This window comes from Agelaius phoeniceus, chromosome 7 (genome assembly GCF_051311805.1).
Source record: "Agelaius phoeniceus isolate bAgePho1 chromosome 7, bAgePho1.hap1, whole genome shotgun sequence".
Taxonomy (NCBI): Eukaryota; Metazoa; Chordata; class Aves; order Passeriformes; family Icteridae; genus Agelaius; species Agelaius phoeniceus.
In genome coordinates, this window is record NC_135271.1 from 41,970,826 (window position 1) to 41,991,768 (window position 20,943).

A 20,943-nucleotide genomic window follows, 5' to 3' on the forward strand; every position below is an offset into this window, starting at 1 on the left:
TAGACATGTGTGGGAGCTTAATATAACTCTGTGGGGTGCAACTCATAATTCAGAGGAGAGGAAGAGGACTTACATCTTCCTCACAATCTCTTAAAACATTTAGCTCCATTGTGATACGAAATAGACATAGTTACTTTAATCTGACTATCCATACAATTCTCAGGAAATGGTTTTCATTTACAAAATTAATTTTCCTTCCAGCTTCAAGTCTATAAGAGTGGGTGAAAATAATCAGAGACACTCGAGAGGACAGGGCTGAGCCCTGATCTCAGCAACAGCAGAGCAAAGCCCGAGTAACTCCAAGAAAAATTCTGGATGCACGCAGGGATGTAACCGAGATGAGATCTGGTCCTGAAGTGCTGCACTCCAGACAGAAAAACCTTGATGTCCCCTTCTTAAATTTCAAGAAAAACTATCAAAAGAGTCCCAAGTCCTTTTGGGGCATTTCCACAGTTCTTGGAAGAAGCCTGCATGTCCCTATTTGCATAGGATGCCTCCAGGCCATCCGCTTCAGCAGGCGGTGGATCAGACTGGGCGGCTCGCTCCCTCGACCTGCAGCTGTGCCGGCTGTAAGACCAAACACAGCCTTCAGCTCGGCGAGCCCGCTGGGGATTCACCCTTCCAAGGCACCACCGGGGGAGCGTGCGACACCGGGATGTCGCCCTGAGGCAATCTGTGTAATCCCTGCTTCGCTCTTGTCTTCCCTCCCAGGTCGGGCGCGGAACCCGCCGCTCGGAGACACGTGGGTGAGATCCCAGCTTTCTCTCCAGGGGAGATCTCCGCAGGCAGTTTACGATGCCAGAGCTCCCGCTGTGCCACCGGCGTTTACTCGGAAAATCACGGGCAATTAATCAGAGTTTTCTCGGGGGAAAACCCACTTGATTTGGACCCGTCATTACGCAGGGAAAGTACAGAACACCGTGCTGTAACCTAACCTGAACTCTGCTAAAGGCATTTCTTCCTAGGGCTCCCTTTTCACTTGGCAAGCCCTGCCTGCCTTTGGAAAACCGGGACGGGTGTAGCGGACCCTGGTTATACTTGGATGTGTTGAGGAGCAAGATGCACCCGCGATGCTGTCCCGCTCGTCTTTGGGCCGCCGAGGCAGGACGCGGGGAGCCTGAGGAAGCCGCGGGGAACGCTCTGAGGTGACCCTCCCGCAGAAAGCTGTGCGTGTCGGCGGCGGCAGGGAGCTCACCCCGGCGGGACCGGGGCTCCGGCCGCCGTCCGGGCATCGCGCAGGGGCCGTCCCGCCGCGGGCAGAGGGATGGAGGGACGAAGGGATGGAGAGATGCAGGGAGGAAGCACTTCAGGCGGCAGGTGAACGGGACAACGCGAGGCGTCCCCGACCGTCCGGGTCTCAGCGGGGCGCAGTGTGGGCGGCACCCGCAGCGACTCGGTCGGGGACGGCGGGGCGGGCGCGGTCTCCCCCCGCAGCCGGAGCGCCCGGGGACGTGCGGGACGCCCCCGCCGCCTCTCCCCTCCCCTCCCCTCCGCCCGCCCCGCCCGGGGGGCCGCGCCGCCACCGGCGCTCGGCGCGGCGAGCGAGCGGGCGGGCGGTGCCAGACGGGCGCCCAGCGGACCGCAACGACGGCGGCGCCCCGGAGCCCCCCAGGCGGCTCCGCCCCGGCCACCCGCAGGTGGGTCCGCCCTGCCCGCGCCCCCCACGTCGGGGCGGGACCGAGGGCTGGAGCCGGGCGCCCGCTCGCCGAGGCGACGCCCCCCGCGCCCGCCCAGCCCCGCCGGGCTCTCGGGGCGCCGCGTCCCCTCGGAGCGGAGCGGAGCGGGGCGGCTCTCGGCATGGCGGGGCTCCCGGCCGGCCGGCGGGCGGGCTGAGGCGGGGGCCGGGCGGGGAGGCGCCGGCGGCGGGGTCTCACCGCCTCTTCTTGCCGTCCCCCGCAGGGAGCGGCCGGCCCCCCGCGCCACCATTGCCTCGCACGGCAAGGAGGACCTGCTCGCCGCCGCCGCCCGGCTCTGGCAGCGGAGGAGGCGGCTGCTGGCCGCCGCCGGGCTCGCCCTGGCCATGGCCGTCGCGCTGCTGGTCGCCGTGCCCCTGCTGCTGCTGCAAGCGCCCGCCGACACCGGCGCCCACTACGAGATGATGGGCACCTGCCGCATGATCTGCGACCCGTACAGCGGCGGGCGGCCGCCCGGGCCCGGCAGCACCGCCGCCGTGGAGGCCCTGCAGGACCTGGGCGCCAACCCCCCGCCGCCCTTCGTGCAGGGACCCAAGGGGGAGCCGGGCCGGCCGGGCAAGCCGGGCCCCCGCGGGCCGCCCGGGGAGCCGGGCCCGCCGGGGCCGCGGGGCCCGCCGGGGGAGCGGGGCGACGCGGGGAAGCCGGGGCTGCCCGGGCTGGCGCTGGCGGGCGCGGGCGGCGGCGGGAGCGGCGGCGGGGCGGCGGCGGGCGGCGAGGCGGCGGGCGGGCTGAGCGCCGCCTTCAGCGGGCCGCGCATCGCCTTCTACGTGGGGCTCAAGAGCCCCCACGAGGGCTACGAGGTCCTCAAGTTCGACGACGTGGTGACCAACCTGGGCAACCACTACGACCCGGCCAGCGGCAAGTTCACCTGCCAGGTGCGCGGCATCTACTTCTTCACCTACCACATCCTCATGCGCGGCGGCGACGGCACCAGCATGTGGGCCGACCTCTGCAAGAACGGCCAGGTGGGTTCCGCCGCTCCCCCGCCCGTCCTCCCCGCCCGGGTCCCCCGGTGTCCCCCTCCCATCGTCCCCGTCCTGCGGGCGCGGCACCGGGCGCCGCCGGTCCCGGGAAAAGAGCCAGCGGGAGCATCCTTCGCGCCGTCGGGGCGGGGGGGCGCCTCTAGAGCCGCGAAGAAATCCGAACTCCCGGCTTGCAAACTTCTGTGCCGGGCTGGGGAGAAGGAGAAGCGAGGACAGAGGCGGGAGGGAGGGCACAGGGTAGTGGAGGGGTTGGGAGAGAGGAACTCGGGGCATTGATGGTGCGGGCTGGGGGGAACTGATGGAGGGGCCGGAAAAGAGGAACGTGGGGGACTGATGAGGCTGCGGAGGAGTGACTCGGAGGGCTAATAGAGGGGCAGGGGGGCTGATGTGCCCAGCGGCTGTGTTGGCAGGTGCGGGCCAGTGCCATCGCCCAAGACGCAGACCAGAACTACGACTATGCCAGCAACAGCGTGGTGCTGCACCTGGACTCCGGCGACGAAGTGTACGTCAAGCTGGATGGAGGCAAAGCACACGGAGGCAACAACAATAAGTACAGCACTTTCTCTGGCTTTCTTTTATACCCCGATTAACACACAAGTGACACGACACAACTGGCCCCGCCACTGGTGCACATGGGGCTGTTTGGCAATTCCATACCCCCATCGTGCTGCTGTTCCTGCTGGTGTCCACTGTCTCCGCAGGTCACTTTAGCTTCATTATCAGTTTGTATGTTTTTATTTTCACCCTTGTGGAAACGAAATAGAAATGAAACAAAGTGAACCCCTTCCTTACTCTCCCCTGTTTCTTCTGACCCCCACTCTCCCTTTGTCTGCCTGAGTGTTTCGTGTGTCACGTGAGGAACTTGGCAGCTTGAAACTCTGAATGGTTCCAGGAGGGTTTGAAAGAGCCCAGAGTTTGGACTGTGTCACACACGGAATTTGAACAGGTCACATTTTTTCATCAATAAGTATTAATGACAATGATGAATTTTCAGATCGACTATTCACGAAGTGGGAGTGGATCATAACTGTTTTTTCCTCTGCTGCTTTGTATGGGGTCAAGTGTAAACTTTTCTTTCTGTGCAATGCAATGCTCGTGTGAATGATGGTGTCATTAACGTCAAACCTGTTTCTGTCTGCAAAAGAATTTGGTCATTGACCGCAGCCACCCAAATACCACATTAAATTATGTTTTTAGACAATGCCTTCTTGCTTTTTGTCTCTTCCAGTGCTACAAAGCAGCACTGTGGTGGTGCCACAGGAGGGGGGGGAGTAAAGGAGGGGGTCACTTTGGTCCCTTATGTTTATAGACATATTTAAAGTTAGGATGGGGTTCCTTGCCTAACTCTTGAATATGGTGCAAGGGGCATGGAAAGAAGGAGAGAGAGAGGAAAAAAAGTTTCACCTTTATGCAGTTTTGTGAAAAGAAGGCACACAGTTATAAAGAGGTGAAAGTGGGGGTGTGGAGTGAATCTCTTAAACAGATTTACTGGGTTAAAACCTGATCCAGAGGTTAGCAAAGTACAGGAAAAGGAGATTAATCAGTTATTATGAAAAAGCCATGTTTCTGTAACATGCTTGACAAATGTTAAGAAGGCAGCAGGGGACAGAGTGGCTAAACTCAAGCGTTTGTCTAAACCCTTGCACTTGCAGTATGTGTATGGGTTGGAAACCACACCTGACTGGCAGTGCCTGAGAAGGGCTGGGTGAGAAAATTCTCTCAGGACTGATGGATTCAGACCATTCAGAAGGGTTTTCTCCTGATGGTCCTCTGTAAATCCCAGCCACCCTTGGTCTTTTTTCAAAATGCACAGGTGTAGTGCATTGGTATGCATCAGTAGTGCATGTGGTTTTTTAGCCTTTGGTGGAGGAGGTGCATTTGTCATCATCACCCCAGTGGGTAACCTCCTCAGTTTGGGTAAATTGGGACTGCTCTGCTGAAGCTAGGAGAGGTAAATTGATTTACAAAAGCACTTACTTTCATTTTACTGTATTGCCATTTCATTTTTCCCTCCTGAAAGTCTTACCTCCCTATCAGCTCTCTGCCCTTCCCAGTGTTAATGCAGTTTCACAGACCAGAGAGACAGGAGCTGGTCTGAAACAGCTCTGCCCAGGCTGGAGCTTTGCCCCTGCCCTGATGTTGCAGGAGGCAAGGGAGCCACAGTCAGATGGACTTGTTCCAGCCCCACTCTGGGGCAGCCCCATGGTGACCAAGTTCTCAGAGTCACTCCTGTCTCCTACCCAGTCCTCAGTGGGCATTGTCTTCTCCTTGGCTGGCAGGGGAGGGTCAGAGGGAGAAGGCAATTCCTCCATCCCGTCCTCAAACATCCCCTGCTGGGGGAAGCAGAGTTCATAACCAGGTACACGTGTTAGACACTTATCAATCTCTTATGTCTTGTCGATTTGTACTATTTAGAATATGATTAAATCCAGTGTCTGAGACCATCCAAATGAAGTATAATTGCTATGGATCCTCAATTCCCACCGGATCCGTAATCCTTTTTGACTATTCCTCCTCCCTCCTTCAATGAAATGGAGCTTAGACACAAAGCCCTTGGTTTAAATTTCAAAAAATTAAAATTGACATGCAGCAGCATTAGCAGGAGCCAGGAGGAATTCTAAGGAGGTGCCTGGGCTCTGCTTTATCCTTTGCATTAAGAAGCAATTTGTACTTCTAACAAAGACCCAACTGTTCCCCCTTGGCAAAAGGGCAATGAAGATGCCTTGCAAGGGAATTGCTGTTCACAATACTTAAACAAATTTGAATCTTAGATTTTTAAATCTGTATTCCCTGGTGGAGCCTGCTCCTCTCAATTCAAATGCAGGGCTGGTGGTGTGTGCCTGCCAAGGTGTCAGTAGCTAAGCGGATGATGGATTGATGAGGCAATGGGAAGACACAGGCTCACAGTGGCAGTTTGCCCCGACAGTGATCTATGTATCTGCACATTATCAATGTCATGAGGAGGCTTGAACCACCCTCGCTAGATGTCTCATTTTCCACTTATCTCTTATGTACTAATTATCAGGCTGGATTATTCCCCAGGACAGAAACAAAAAAAAATTGCTCATCGCCCCTCCACTGACAGTTTACACAATCGATAGAATGAGCGTCTCCCTCAGCTGCTCACAGGCTTTTTTGTTTCCTCTCCTCATTGCAGGGTCTTCCGAGATTGCCTCTGTGGGGGGTTGATAGCTCTCACCCAGCATCTGCTTGGACAGGCTCCTCTGTCCCAGTCATCTTGGTGGGAGCTCAGTGTGTGGGTTGTGGGGTTTTTTTTCCTGAAGTAACACAGGGAAAAGCAATTGGGAGATGAAAAACTTCAGTGCTCAGTGGTGCAGTTATCCAGGAAAGCAGAGGCAGTGCTGCGGATGGGGATGGTGGTCCCCGTGCTGCCAGTGGCTGTGGGTGACAGCAGGGTCACACACAGTCCAGCAAACAGCCTGAGGTGGCCTTGTAACCCTCTGGGCTTCCACCTGAGCTTCAAGTGAGTCTTCCTGCCCTTGGGAATGGTCTGTGGGTCCTGCACGTTTCATGTCACAAAGATAAGGGCTTGTTTGTTTGGTCCCCTGGTTTGGGTGGGAAGAGGAGGATTAAAGTGTACTCAAGGGGCTGGCTTCAGCTTTCTCTGGGACTGCCTTTCTCAAATGATACTGCATCTCAAACATTAGCTAGTGTCTGCTCTGGAGGTCTGATGCCTCAGAGGTGTTACTTACTTGATGAGTTAAGCAAATGTGCTTTTAAGAATTGGGATGTGATCAGCTGTGATGTGAGTAGGGAAAGCCTCCAGGAAGGAGTGGAATATTGGAGTTTTAGACAAAAGGTGCTCTCTGTTTCTGAGCCCAGCCATGTGCTTAAGTTAAAATCATAATACAAAACTTAAATTAAAAAAAAAAAAAAACAAAAAACCCAGTTTTTTTCATGTTCATGCTGTCAAAGTAGCTTAGATACTGCACCAGCAAATCCTTGATCTTTGTGCTACCAATGTGAAACCTTAACCCTTACCCTGTGCCTGGTCAGCACTGGCTATGGAAGAGATCCCTGGAGGAGAGGTGAGCAGGGAGATGTTGAAGCACACAAACATTGTGAAAGGGGAAATGGGGATGCTGCTGAGAGCCCTGAGGGGTTGCCAGCCCCCCCATGTCTGTGGTTGTTCCCTGGAGGAAGATGTTCAGCTTACTCTGCTCTATTGCAAGCGAGTGGATTTGTGGCCAGCCACTTGTTTTCTGCTGTCTTGACCTTCACTGGTTTGGGAAACTCCTGGCAAGTCTCTGGGGAGGTGGCTGAGGAAATGCTGCTTTGTCTAGGGTGAAGAGGATGAGCTGCTGGTGCTGTTTTCTCCAGCCATGGTACAGAGTTGAGGAATCCATGCTGTGAGAGCAGCTGGTGTCGGGTGTATTGTGCCAAGAGTGGTGCCTCTGCTTTCCAGGATCTCAGCTTGCAGATTTCCTCCTTGATGCTCATTCCCTTGTGGAGCAGGGCGTGGGTCAATGGGGCTCCCTGTCCTGCAGCAGCAACAACAGTCCTGTGTTGGGTTCTCCTTTTTCCCTTTTGCTGTAAGAAAAGCAAAGTGTTGCTTTTTGTGCCTCCTGTCTTTACACACATGCATTGAGCCATGCATTGGTCTTTGTCTTGCTGCTTTTGAAACTCACTCTGGGCATTTTTCTTGGTGATTTAAAGCTTGTTTATCTCTTTGCTTGCCTTCTTCAGTGGCTCACAGTGCCTGGACAGGTTTAATTTGTGAACTCAAAAAGTATGGAGGATGGGTTTTGGTGGATACTCGTGTTCTTTTTCTGTTTATGCAACAGGCTAATTATATTAAGGGGTCTGTGACAATAGAGGCAAAATGGCATATAATCTATTTCAAATCTGTGTTAAATACTTTTTTTTTTTTTTTTTTTGGTAACATGCTATTTTTTTTCCTTTTTGTGATTGGACTGAACTGTGGGAAAAAAAATCCTGGTAAAATCATGCGTCTTAGTATTGTCTCTGGGATAAAGGAGCCTGTCAGAATAAAATAAAGACTAACTGAATCTTCACTGACTTTGAGACTACAAGAAGTTTGGTCCTTTTTACTGTGAAAGCCTACGTGATGCAGAGACCTGGAAGATTAATTACAGACAAGAGAGAGGTAAATTGTTACCATGTGCACACCCTGTCAGTTTTGGGTGAGAGCCTGCTCTTAGCTGGTTTCACATTTAATGGCAGAAAGAGGTTCAGCTTGTCTATAACTGCAGGTATAACTTGTCTATAACTTGTCTATAACTATAAATGGGACCCATTTCTCTAGACCAAGCCCGTGCCAGTTCAGAAATGAATCCCTTGGTCACAGAGCAGGTGCCACAGCAGCAGTGCAGGAGATACTTCACTGTTCCTTGAGCCCACTTGCTCTTGAATGAGCTTCATTTTTGAAAGCTGTGGGGGCATTGCAGCAGGGGCATTAAAGACTAAAGGAGCTGAGCTGCTGGTTCCTCTCTGTTTAGGATCAGTTTGTTAATTGCCTCAATGTTAAGTTACAAAGAGGCCATCAAAGGGCAAGGCTTGTTCCCTGGATCAGCCAGGGGAACGGGGGCATTCCCTCCTGGGTGACAGGCTGAGGCTGGGGTAGGATTTGGTGTTCTAGGCTTGGATATACATTGGAATTCCCCTTCTTTCCCCCTGCATTTCAGGCTGAAGCCTGGAGAGCTGGTGGTTTCAGGTGAAAATGCCAAGCCACTGTTGTGTCCTGGCCCCTGCCACAGAGTGCTCAGCAGGAGCTCCCAAGGTTTTGCAGAGCAAAATTCAGAGGGGGCTATGAGTGATGATCCTGTTTCCTTGCAGAAAAAGCCCCAAATGCCCACAAACTGGGTCCTTCCAATTATAAAATAGCCTGAATTAACCATTCAGCTGTGTGGCACAGCTCTCTCTATATCCTGATAAATGGGAGTAGATTTTCTTCACAGGGGCTTATGACATATCCCTCTCTGTGCATTTGCTCCCATTGTGGTTTTTCTTTTTGGCATGAACTAGGGTAGAAACAGAAAAGGCTTGCTTGATCTGTATGATCTGCTGCCCTATTAATGCAGGATTATTTCCTCCAGTGCTCTGTGAGCACGGTGACACAGAGAGCATGGCTTGCCTGCAGCCTTTGACTGTGCTCCTCCCAGCGAGGGCACATTCACATGATCCTGGCTCTCCGTTTTGCTTGCAGCTGCCAGATCATGTCTAGAAAAACAAACAAACAAAAAAAAGTATCCAGCCCCAGTCTTGAATACAGCTGAAATGTTTTCTTGGTGACATTTCTCTTTGTCAACAAATTGCTTATCACTTAAGTGTTGTGTTGTGATCCCCATCCCGAAGAGGAGAGATCTGCTGCTGAGAATTGGGGGGGGAGGAATGCTCAGGAGAATAACTTGTTTGAAGATGTGAGCCCAGGCTTTATGAATGATGATTCTTTGTCATATCTTAGCTCTAAGGTGCAATTTCGGTGGTATGGTAATGCAGAAAATGTTTTAAGTCCTTGGGGAGGAAGCTGCTTTTCAGGTGGTGTCTTTCTCTTCCCTCATTATTGTAATGCTGTTCCTGAAGCTTTGTGTCAGTCATGCTGTGCTGCAGCATGTGAATGCTGGGGGTGATGGAGATCACATCCAGGTGGATCTCTCTGTTTTGTTTTGGTATACAGTTGAATTCTTGACATTTGCTTCCCATTCTTCTAGCACCTTATTTTTCACAGGGCTGTGCTGCTTGGGAGCCCAAGGGCCAAAGTTTGCTTCCAGGTGCACTTCTCTGATTCTTTTCACAGTTAGTTTTCTTCACACTGGAGTCAGAATCAATCCTTAAGTACATTACAGGTGTATCTTCCCTCAGATTGCCAGTGAGGCAACTGATTAAGTAGCATTTGGGGATGTAAGATGAATATCAATTTTTGCACCCTAGAGGTGGAAATGGTTCAGGTCCATTTTTTTTGTCCTGCCCAGTAAGTGTCACTATGTAAATGCTTTTCAGAAAAAAACACCCTGAGAGGGCAGGACAGCTCCTTTGCTGAAGTCTAGCAACCTGCTGAGGAAGGAGAGGTGTCAAATACCTTTGAAGCTCAGCTTCTCCAAGCCCCTGCTGAGGGCATCGCTGCAGCTGAGAGAGCTCGGATTGTAAACTCCAGCCTCCCCTCTCAAAAGGCAAAGCATCCTTGAGGAGTAACACTGCTGCTATTTATCAATTTGTGTGAGAATGAAGCCTGAATACTATTAGAGCTGAAACACTAATTAAGCCAATAAATTCCTTTGTCTTTTTGGGTGTGTTTGCAATTAATATGCAAAATCCCATTGATTCCAGCAACTCCATAATTCACGATGCAGTGTTATTACATATTGACGTGGTACCCTGTGAAACATCCAAAAGACACTGCTGTGCATAGTAAGGATCCTGCTGTGCTCCCAGTTAAACTGTTACAGGCTGGGTGAGTCACAGTGCTCCACCAGGTTCTTCCAAAAGCTTGGCTGTCAGTGGAGGGGGTAGGAAGACCACACAGAAATGTGGCTCTGCCGAGCATACGCTGTGTCTCAAGGGCTGTTTGCACTTTATATTGCTTTCAGAATTACAGTGGAAAAAAAAAAGGGAAAGATGTTCCAGCTGATGTTAAAAAAAAAGGTTGAAACTGATGCAAATAGAAACAGATCGTAAAGGAAATGTGTATTTGGATCAAAGCAAGGAAGTTCTTAAAAGCTGCCTTAGCTTTAATTTGCATCTGATGGGGCAATCTAAATAATCTTTCCTCAAGGTTTGTTCAAAGCTATGAGAGGGGAGACAGGACAGGAAGGCTTCTGAGAGATGGAACACTTTCTCTCTTCCAGGGGAACATTGTTTTGGCATCCTAGGACAGAACAAGAGTCCTTGACCACTGAACCCTGCGGTGACTCTCTGCCTAGAACTGCCTTTTGCAGCATCAGAATAAGTTCTGCCCAAATATTTTTCAGCATCCTTCCCTAAAGCAGCACAATCAGGACAACACTGCAAGGAATGATTGGCTCTTAGTCTCAGAATATTTAATTGAGGGGGCTGCCTAGATGAGGCTTTGTTGCTGTTTTGTCTAACATTGGGACTCCTTTGCATCCCCAGGTCTGTGACAGCTCTGCTCTCAAGCTGGAAGGGCTCAAGAGAAGGGATGTGGTTGGTAGAGTAGATATTCTTCATGGGGTTGGTCTGATCCCCATCATCCCCATGCTTTGGTGAAGCAGGAGCCAGGTTAAGCTTAATCTTGGGCTGGGGTTCAGTGGTGGTGATCTTTTCTGTTGCTGTTTTCATTTCTCAGGAAATTATTCGATTTGATCTTGGCATAATCAATAAACCTCTGTATTGATATGTGAAGCCTCTGGAGCAGAGCATGGTATGGATGTGCTTTTAGTTCAGAACAGCACAAATCAAATACACAGTTGTTGAATTAATTTGTGGTTGGTGTTTTCTGATAGCTGCAATTCAGTTTTGCTCTTCCTGTTCCCACTGCCATCCTTCTATAGGCAAATAAAAGAAAAAAAAGGCAGTCAGGGTAAAACTGAAGCAATTGTAGATGCATTTGATCCCCATGTATGCAGAGGCTGCATGACAGCTTTAGAGAATGGAAGATGAACAATATACAGGATGCTATCTCTGATTTCAAAGACAGCATGTTTGATTTCAGGCACAACAATAAAGCAGAATTCTTGATAGCTTGTCCAAGCTAATTTTCTTCTGAGTTAGTGCACTAACTACCTACCTAACCACAAGCTGTCCTTTTCCTTTTGCTTTTCTATTAGTGGACTAATAGGATTGCCAAGCTTTACTTTCTAGATGGGTCTTAAATGGGAAGCAGTTTGTTTCATGGAAGAAAGATGTTTGGGGAATCAATTTATGCCAGCTTGTAGCCACCGGAAACCTTTGTACTTCAGCAGACTTTAAATTGAAAAATGGAGCTTGCTCTTCATACTAGATTTCTCAAACTACTTACTCCAAGCAATAGAAAAGCAAACTTGTCAGGTAGGCAGGGATTTTTTGAGGTATCTGTATGTGTTTATCACTTGGTTCACTTCTGGAAATCTTCAAGTGAAATATGGGAACCTGAATTGCTTGAGAAGGTCAAACGAGGTGAATGTAACACTCCCCTCTGGCCTAAAAAAAATCCATTAATTGTGCCGTCAAAGGGAAGTTTGGACAATGGCAGAGCTGACTTCTTAAAAATTTCTCTTAGCTCTTACAAACTGGTGGTGGGAGGGAGTAAAAGTGAGAGGAGTAAAATGATTTCAGGGTAGGATTGAGCAATCGTCTGTGCCTGCAAAATGAGGTCCATTTCTGTCCTCAGACCTTTCTACAAGGGCACCTTTCTTCTAGGGGCAGGTGGCCTGGTGATTTCTCATGTGTTTCCCTGTAGGCTTCTCTGTGGGTGGCAGTTCCTTAGGCAGGCATCAGAGCTCACATCAGGTAATGCAGGGAAAACCATGGATTTAACAGATGTGAATCTGTCTTCTTCCTTTCTCTCTTTTATTCCTCATAAATAAGAAAATTACCTGCAATTGTAGCAAATGACTTTCAAAACAACTGTGGAAATATGATAAATATTGATCATAGGATTTGGTTGAGTACAGTGAATTCAAAGCCTGCTGGGTGTTGTACCAGGAGACCAGTTATGGGTGGCACATTGCCAGGAGGAACAGTGCTGTGTGGGACAGTGCCCAAGTGTGTCCTGTGCTCTGCTCTGCTCAGTGCCATCGGTAGTGCTGGGACTCATTAAGCAGAAGACCTGTCTGTTAAATTTGCAGATTGCATAAAGGCAGAGAAAAGGATTAACCTCAAAGTGGCTCTGACAAAACAGAGGAAATAGATGTAAAAATACCAGGAGAGAATTAGAGATGCAAGTTACCTCTAACCTGGAGGCAGTCCATGGCATGGACATGAGTTGGAAAATTAGAAGAGGTGGTCCTGAAGGACAAGAGAGGAAGGAAAATGTGTTATTGACATAATTTTGGATAGGAAAGAGTGGGGGCCTTGAGATGTAATAGTGAGGTCAAACAGAAGGGGAAATTTTTGGACGGTGGGGCATGGGAGCAGGTTGCCTGGGAAGGCTGTGGGTCTCTGGCACAGTAGGACTCAGAGTGCACCAGCCATCCATCAGATCTAGCTGTAACATAGCTGTGTTGGGGTGGGGAGCTGAGCCAGACTCCTCAGACCATTTGCACTATTGATTTTCCATCACCCTTCCTTTCTCTGTGGATCTGCAGAGATATATACACCCATCTGCCTGCCTGTAATAGAGCCCTCAAAAAATGAAGTTTGGTGTGTTTCTGTGCCCACAGCAACTCTCTCTCTGCACACCAGAGTGACTCCATCTCTGTTAGGTCCATTTTGGAAGGGCAGGTGGAGGTTCATGGGGTGATGGCATGTGGGCAAGGTGATGCTGGTGGAAGGACTCTTGCAGGGAGCGAGTTCCTAGAGCTAAGCCCTGTTATCCATAGCTCCAGACTGCTGGAGCTCATGATGTCCAGGATCCCCCCAAATCCTACTGAATGACTGTGCAGAGGTGTTCTCACCACACTGGGTGCTCCTTTGGCATAGCTTCTGCAAATCTGAGCACATTGTTTCTGCATCTGAGCATGTTGGTTTTGCATCTATGGTAAGAAGATGGAAATATGGACCTGCTGATCAGCAGTCATCTAACACTCAGGTGCCTTTAAAGTTCATGAATAAGAGAAACTGAAATACCTCTGAGCTCCAGGAGTGCTGTGTGTATGTACCTGATGCAGCAGCACCCAGCTCCATTCACCCCAAGCAGAACTGAACACTCAGTGTTTTCACCATAGTATCCCACACCGAGTGAGAATGCCTCTGAATTTTTTACTGTTTTTTTTTTTTTTAAATCTGTATAATCCACAGATTGTATGTTTAAAAACATCTGTCAAAACCTCAAGTATTTTCCTATGTAACTTGCCAATGGTAACTGTGTGAGTTACCTGCAGAGGTTTATCTCAAACTGCAGAGGTTTATCTCAAAGCTCTGTATCCCTACTACTTAATTTTCCTCTTCCTGTAGCCCCTTTGTCCAGCATCTCTGGCTTTGTGGGGGCTTTCTGAGGTCTCCTCTTCAAGTCCTAATGCACTTCCAGGTGTGTCAATCCTATATGTGGAAAATACAGTGTTCATTGAAAGGAAACTTTGAGGTGTAAAAGGAAAGGGGATGGCATAGTCTGGGCATCCTGCTTGTGGACTTTTTTGTTTTTCCCTCCTATCAGCTCAGATTATCAAATGGAACAACGATAATATTTTTTTTCAAAAGTAAAAAGAAACCCCACTGTAAAAACATCCATGCTTTTCAAGTCTCAGCTTGAGTTTGCTTTGACTTCATTCACAAGGATCTGACTCGCCTTGTTTCCATCCTGGGCCAGAGCTGCTGTATTTAAGCCTCCTCAGGACAGGGTTTACAGTGGTGGTGCTGACTCACACTTCATTGAGAGTCACAAACTGTGACTCCTGTGATGCATCAGCCACCTCCAGACCCAGACCTTGCGTCCCTCGCAGCTGAGCAGGGCTGAGCCTGCCGCGGGAGGGTGTGGTGCAGGAGGAGGTGGTGCAGGAGGATGTGGATGTGGTGCAGGAGGATGTGCAGGAGGATGTGCAGGAGGATGTGGTGCAGAAGGATGTGGTGCAGAAGGATGTGGTGCAGGAGGATGTGGTGCAGGAGGATGTGGATGTGGTGCAGGAGGATGTGGTGCAGGAGGATGCGGTGCAGGAGGATGTGCAGGAGGATGTGGTGCAGGAGGATGTGGTGCAGGAGGATGTGGTGCAGGAGGATGCGGTGCAGGAGGATGTGCAGGAGGATGCGGTGCAGGAGGATGTGCAGGAGGATGCGGTGCAGGAGGATGTGGTGCAGGAGGATGTGGTGCAGGAGGATGCGGTGCAGGAGGATGTGCAGGAGGATGTGGTGCAGGAGGATGTGGTGCAGGAGGATGTGCAGGAGGATGTGGTGCAGGAGGATGTGGTGCAGGAGGATGCGGTGCAGGAGGATGTGCAGGAGGATGCGGTGCAGGAGGATGTGGTGCAGGAGGATGTGGTGCAGGAGGATGTGGTGCAGGAGGATGCGGTGCAGGAGGATGTGCAGGAGGATGTGGTGCAGGAGGATGTGGTGCAGGAGGATGTGGTGCAGGAGGATGTGGCTGTGGTGCAGGAGGATGTGCAGGAGGATGTGGTGCAGGAGGATGTGGTGCAGGAGGATGTGCAGGAGGATGTGGTGCAGGAGGATGTGGTGCAGGAGGATGTGCAGGAGGATGTGGTGCAGGAGGATGTGGTGCAGGAGGATGTGGTGCAGGAGGATGTGCAGGAGGATGTGCAGGAGGATGTGGTGCAGGAGGATGCGGTGCAGGAGGATGTGGCTGTGGTGCAGGAGGATGTGGATGTGGTGCAGGAGGATGTGGCTGTGGTGCAGGAGGATGTGGTGCAGGAGGATGTGCAGGAGGATGTGGTGCAGGAGGATGTGGTGCAGGAGGATGTGGCTGTGGTGCAAGAGGATGTGCAGGAGGATGCAGTGCAGGAGGATGTGGTACCATCAGCTATTGCTGCCCTGGCCTTTGGCTGAGCCAGCATCACATGGTGGGGCAGCATGGGATGTGTGACAGTGACTGAGATGAGGTCATTGGGAAGTGAAATCAGATTCAATTGCGTTAGAAATTCATGTCACATAAAGCCAGCGGAGGTACTGCAGAACTATACATACATCTGCTTAATATATTTATTACATATCCCTCCCAGATTGATTCTGGGCTTAAATTAAAAGGGAAAAAAAGAGTTTATTTTTCTTCTTCTCTGTTACTCATCTGGTAGTTTTGTGGTATTTAACTCTTCCTCACTGTTTGATTTGATTTGTGAACTTCCCAGTTGTGTCAATAAAGCGATCAACAGAGGGATGGAGCTAGACTTGGCACAGGGATGGAGTGTGGCAGATTTTCCTGCTCAGGTCTGGTGTCACTTGCAGTCACCAAGAGCAGGCTGGACTGACCCGTGGGCAGCTCATCTGTGCAGCCCAATAGTAGCACTGGTTAAAATCTGGCATTAACAGTGTAGCTTTGAGTGTACTTCAAGGCTGATTGGCTTGCAATATGCCAGCAGAGTACAGGTGTAAAAGCAGTCTCCAGCCATGCCTGCTTTTTGTGACCAACAGAGGGTTCCTCCTCCAGCCTCTCTCTGGGGTATTGTTCTGACTTGCTCCTGGCTCACAGGGACTGCATTTATTTTGGTGATAGCTGCATGCAGGGCTGTAGAGCTATTTGTGACTCATGGAGTTATCTGGACTTTATTCAAAGGCTGCTGGAACACAATCCTGAGTAATGTTTTAGGGGACCCTGCCTGAGCAGGGAGGTTGGACAAGATAACCTCCAGTGGTCCCTTCCAACCAAAACTGTTCTGTGCTTCTGTGACTTTCCCCCTCTATAACTGAAATAGACCATGGCCCATATGTGTCTCTAGGAAGACAAATCACCCTTCTTTGGTGGGATTACTCATCTCCCCTCCTCCAGGGCACACTTTGTCCTCTGTGCTCTGGTGCCTGTGAAAACGTGGCTGGAGCAGGGGTGCCCAGCTCCCTGCCATCACCCAGGCCACAAGCTAAATGTTGTATTTCCAATGCTCCTTGGTCTCATCTTGCTGGAGCCTGGCTCAGACCTGCTGAGCCTGATGTGGTGACTTTGTATTGTTTCCTCCATGAGTTCATCTGCTTCCCAAACCACGTGCAAGGCTGGTGTCCACACCCCTGTCCTGCAGTGATGAGTGATCTGTGCTGTGCACAGCAGCTCCTCTTTATTTCTATCTATCTGTCTATCTATCTATCTATCTATCTATCTATCTATCTATCTATCTATCTATCTATCTATCTATCTATCTCTATCTATCATCTATCTATCTATCTATCTATCTATCTATCTATCATCTATCTATCTATCTATCTATCTATCTATCTATCTATCTATTCTCTCTATCTGTCTGTCACTTCCCATCTCTATCTGTCACTTCCTGGGCTGGGTCCCTTCTTCAGTCCAGTGGGACTCAGCTACTGCCTCTGGCCTTTCCCACCTTTCTCATGCTCTCCCCTTTCAGCTCCCATGGAGAAAAGGGAATCTCTAAGCATGGACCCAGAGAGCAATGCAGGTCACTTTGCTCTGTGTTTGGGACCCCTGTGGTGCAGGTGACCAAGCCTTGTCTTTGCAAGTACTACAGTGCCTCTGAAAAACATGTCTGGAATGGAGAAGTGAGAGTTCTTCAGTGTCAAATAACCACACTGCAAATTTGCATGTTTTGGTGCAGTCTTTGCCACCTGGGAGCAGCCACAGGAGTGGGATCTCCATGGGACAATTTTATTTTAGCCTGTGCAGGCAGTGGGAGTCCAGAGGGTGAGGAAGTGAGGCTGTGCTGCAGAGAGGGTGAAACCTTGGCAGAACTCCCACCTTCTTCAAAAGGGATCTGTGTGGTCTGCTGATTAAAATGATTTTAATGCAAATCAACATTAGCCTGTTCCACATTGCATGGAGAAAGGAGGCAAAAAAAGAGAATGGTTTGACATGGCTCTTTTAGCCTTCTGATTCTCAAATTTTGGTGCAGAGTGAGGAAACTTCTGCTAATAGCAACCCTCAGGGTAAAGCCTTTTAAAAATATTCCTGGTAGGTTTTTAGCCAATTAAACTAAACCAGAGAACCCCCTGCCCCTGTGTTCAGCAGTTAAGCTTAATGAAGGGTATCTCTCAGGTCTCATTTCATCCTTGATGTCACCCAAAAATTAGAGAGATAAAAAACATACCAAAATTGAGGCAAACCAGTGTAATCTGGAGAGATTAGAGCTGTGAGGGTCTGTGACCTGCAAAAAAATCAGAGTGCAAAGTAAACAATGCTCTGTGAGAGGAACACTGATGAACATACGTGGGGATGGGGAAGAAGAGTGCATCAGGCATTACCTGCTGATGCAGACACCCACCAGACTTGCTTGTGTAGTGGTTTGTGCACACACTGACTGGGCTCAATGGTTTTGCCCCCAGCTGCTGTCTAAGAGGAAATCTTCATGCTGCCTCTGCCAAAGCTTGGTGGACAAAAACTTGTGGCGGAATGATGCATGGTTAGTGTGAGTGCAAAGAATCTTATATTATCTCATACTTCTTGTTCTACCTACACCTGAATGTTAATTTTTGCTTTCTCTTCAAGGCAAGCTGCTAAATGCAAATTACCTCTCCACCACCAGAGAAGCTGATAAGATGATAATAAAAAATATACAGAATAAATGATGCTAAGCACTGCATTATTCTAGAGAGAGCAGGGGAAGGCAGAGGGCACTGTAAATATCCTTTATGTACATCCCTATGTAATCCCAGTGGTGTAGTGCAGGAGAGGGCACAGAGCCTTGGGGTTCACCCAGGCACTTCTATAAAATAAGATGCAGCAGTCTGTGTTAGAGCTAAGCCATAATTAAACACCCCCAGGTAGTTTAAATGAGACGTGCACATTTAGAAGATAGTTTTTAGCAGATCCTGTCATCATCTGACTGGCAGAGAAAACAAACAGCTGTGGCATGTACTGCCAGCACTGTTTGCACAATGAGCATCGAGGGTGCATTGGCTGTGGGTCCAGAAGTGTGTTGTGCTTGTGCAAGGATGTCAGAGGGTTTCAAGTTGGTGCCTTCCACTCTCCTTCCCTGTCCTGGTGGGTGTAACTCACCCCATGCTCTCCCTCCACCAGGGCAGGGGGACAGAGGGCAGCTGGGGCTGTGGCCCAGAGCACCTTCACTCACCAGCCACATTCCTCTCCTGAGGGGGTTGGCACTTGGCAAAGAGCAGCCAAAGCCTGAAGCCTGCAGCTGCTCTCACTGTCATGGCAAGGATGCTGGAGCTGATGGTTGAGGTGCAACTGCCTGATGGAGCTCAGGGCTTGGCAATTGTGAGTGACTGAGCCAGGGTGTTCTAGAAAGCAGCTGTCCCATCAGCTGGGAGTTCACCCCTCATGAGTGGGGCTATTGAACTGAAAAGGCAAATGTGTTAACTTGAACCTCCAGGAAGGTTGTTTCCTCAAGGCTGAGCCACTGGAGCCCGGTGGAGCCAGACTTTGAATTGTTACAGCAATGACAGGATTTGCACATGGTTACCACCCATCAGGTGTGAAGAAGAAACTTCCAGCTGAAGGAGCAGTTGCATTCCTGCCCAGCTTATCAAAGCTGTTAAATTGCTCCAGCTTAATCACAGGGAACTCCTTGAGCATTTCCAAGGAGAGAGTATCTGATGAGAACGTGCATAAAGCTCTGGAATTCAATTTCAAGCCAAAAATGAGGAAAGAAATGTTTACCTACCGCACTATAAGCTCCTCACTGTGAGACTCAAAATGGCTAAACACCTTGTGGAAGTTCTGGCAGCCTGTTCCAAACATATTGAAGCCTGCCTTTTTGCTCCATCGAGGAACAGGAGGCCATCCCCTGTGCACTACTGGGGTGCTGACCTGCTGGGACCTTGCAGAGTTTGGGACAATAGGCTTTGACAGGGTTATGCTCATTATTTTTACAGCCTTGAAGAAATGAGCAGTTCCTCTGTAGGATCATTTTCTTTTCCTCATCCAGTCTTCTGCAGAACCCCTGCAATAGAAACCTGCAGAACGAGAGGCACCCCCTGAAGTCACCTGGCCTCTTGTTCTGCAGCTTTCTGCTGCAGGGACTCTGCAGAAGGTGGGATGGAAAAAAGGCAGGATCTATCCAGCAGTCAGCTGCCTGATGTGGCAGCAGTACCCTTGGTGCTGGGGGAGCGCTGTCCTTGCCTGCGGAGACAGGAGGGAAAAAAGCCTCAGTTCCCAGCGGCAGTGCTGGAGATGCCGGCCAGAGTTAGGACTGGCTTGATGGCTCCTGATGGGAGCAGGACAGGAGCCTGGAGCTGGTTTAACTGTGCCTCTGCCATTGCCATGGTGGGTTCTTTGGGTTCTTGAGGTGTTGTGAATTAAGGGACGCTGTTAGGTTGCCAGGTGGGGTGGTCTGGTGAGCTCATTGCATTGCAGCCCTGTGGCTGCAGGGGATGTGCCTCCCTGCCCTGGAGCTTTGCTTCAATATTTACAGAACACAGTGACACATGTTTAAAAAGCTTCAGCTGGAATGAGCAAGACCAAACACTGCTGTGGGAATGTCACTGTGTTCCTTCTTAGAGACAGTGTGGGGAGCTGGCTGTGGGGCACAGAGCTCTTTTGGCAGGACAGTGGTTTGAAGGGAGGCTGAGCCTGTAGCAATGGATCAGCTTTGCATACAGTGGAAGTGGGAGATATGGGAGGGAAGGGATGCTCAGGTCTGTGGTAGTAGTGAAACATGAAGCCAAAACCCAGCTTGAAAGGTTTTGTAGGAGATGTCCCAAGGAAGGCAAAGACCAGTTTGGAATAGAAAGTGAACGAGCTTTGGGTCTACCAAGGAGCCTTTAAAGATACAGCAGTGCACTCTGACTGGGAACAGCCCTGTCCTGCCCAAGGGGATTATCCAAGGGAACCCTCAGAGCCACCTTGCAATAACTCCTTGGTCCCAGCATAATCATTGTTATGATTATTCCGTGCTGGGAAAGCTTGATTTTCCTAGGCATTAAACAGACGGATGAGTAAAGGCTGGTGTTAGATAAACACTTCCAAAAGCTGTTATGGATATTCTAATGTTGTTGTGGTCTTCTTTTCCAGCTTTCTCTAAAAACCAGTTTGGGGTGCATACAGATGCACAGTGTAGAGCTTAGTGTCTCTTCAGAGAGGGAAAGGGACCAGTTCATCACTTTGCTATTCATTTCCAAGGGCAGGATGTACAAACAATATCAATATTTATTAAACAGCTTTGTTTATCCCAGGTTTGTAACAAAGAAAGTGACTTAGATTGTGGTGTTTGTCCTCTTTTCAATGTCCTACTCATCACCTGGGTTTGCAAGTTTTTCTTAATGCATACATTATTTCCATGTTTTGAAGACAGCTGTATCCCAAATATCTTAAAAAGGGAAAGTGGCACTTGGTTTTTGGTTGCCTCAGTGGTTATATAATTTCTGCTTTTAAGAGTCCGTGTCTGTGATAGACAGCAGCTCTCACTACTCAGGCTTACAACAGAAGCTTTGTTGTCTGATTTTGCCCTTCCACTCTTCCTTCCTTCCCCTCAGCTGCTTTAAATAAACAGGGAAGTTTTAAGTTCAATGAGACCAGTACATTCACAAAATCTGCTCCTGTGACTGGCTTATTTTTTTCACTTCAGCTTAAATATGATTTCAAGTGACATCAAGAAGAAGAAAAATATTCAAAAACC

The 20,943-nt window shown here is 49.7% G+C and overlaps 1 protein-coding gene across 1 annotated transcript; it reads left to right on the top strand.

Moving 5' to 3' along the window:
• The first annotated feature begins 1,513 nt into the window (after positions 1-1,513).
• Positions 1,514-3,878, top strand: C1QL2 (complement C1q like 2). The gene is made up of 3 exons (XM_054636554.2): positions 1,514-1,637; positions 1,900-2,659; positions 3,088-3,878. The coding sequence occupies exons 2-3, from the start codon at positions 2,021-2,023 to the stop codon at positions 3,265-3,267; spliced, it is 819 nt and encodes a 272-aa protein (XP_054492529.1). The 5' UTR covers positions 1,514-1,637; positions 1,900-2,020; the 3' UTR covers positions 3,268-3,878.
• Positions 3,879-20,943: the final 17,065 nt, after the last annotated feature.

What these genes read in the sequence shown, in the direction of transcription:
- C1QL2 (XM_054636554.2), top strand. Translation starts at nt 2,021, where the DNA reads ATGGCCGTCGCGCTGCTGGTCGCCGTGCCCCTGCTGCTGCTGCAAGCG. An exon ending in ACCTCTGCAAGAACGGCCAG is followed by an intron (nt 2,660 to 3,087) that starts GTGGGTTCCGCC and finishes CTGTGTTGGCAG; the next exon opens with GTGCGGGCCAGTGCCATCGC.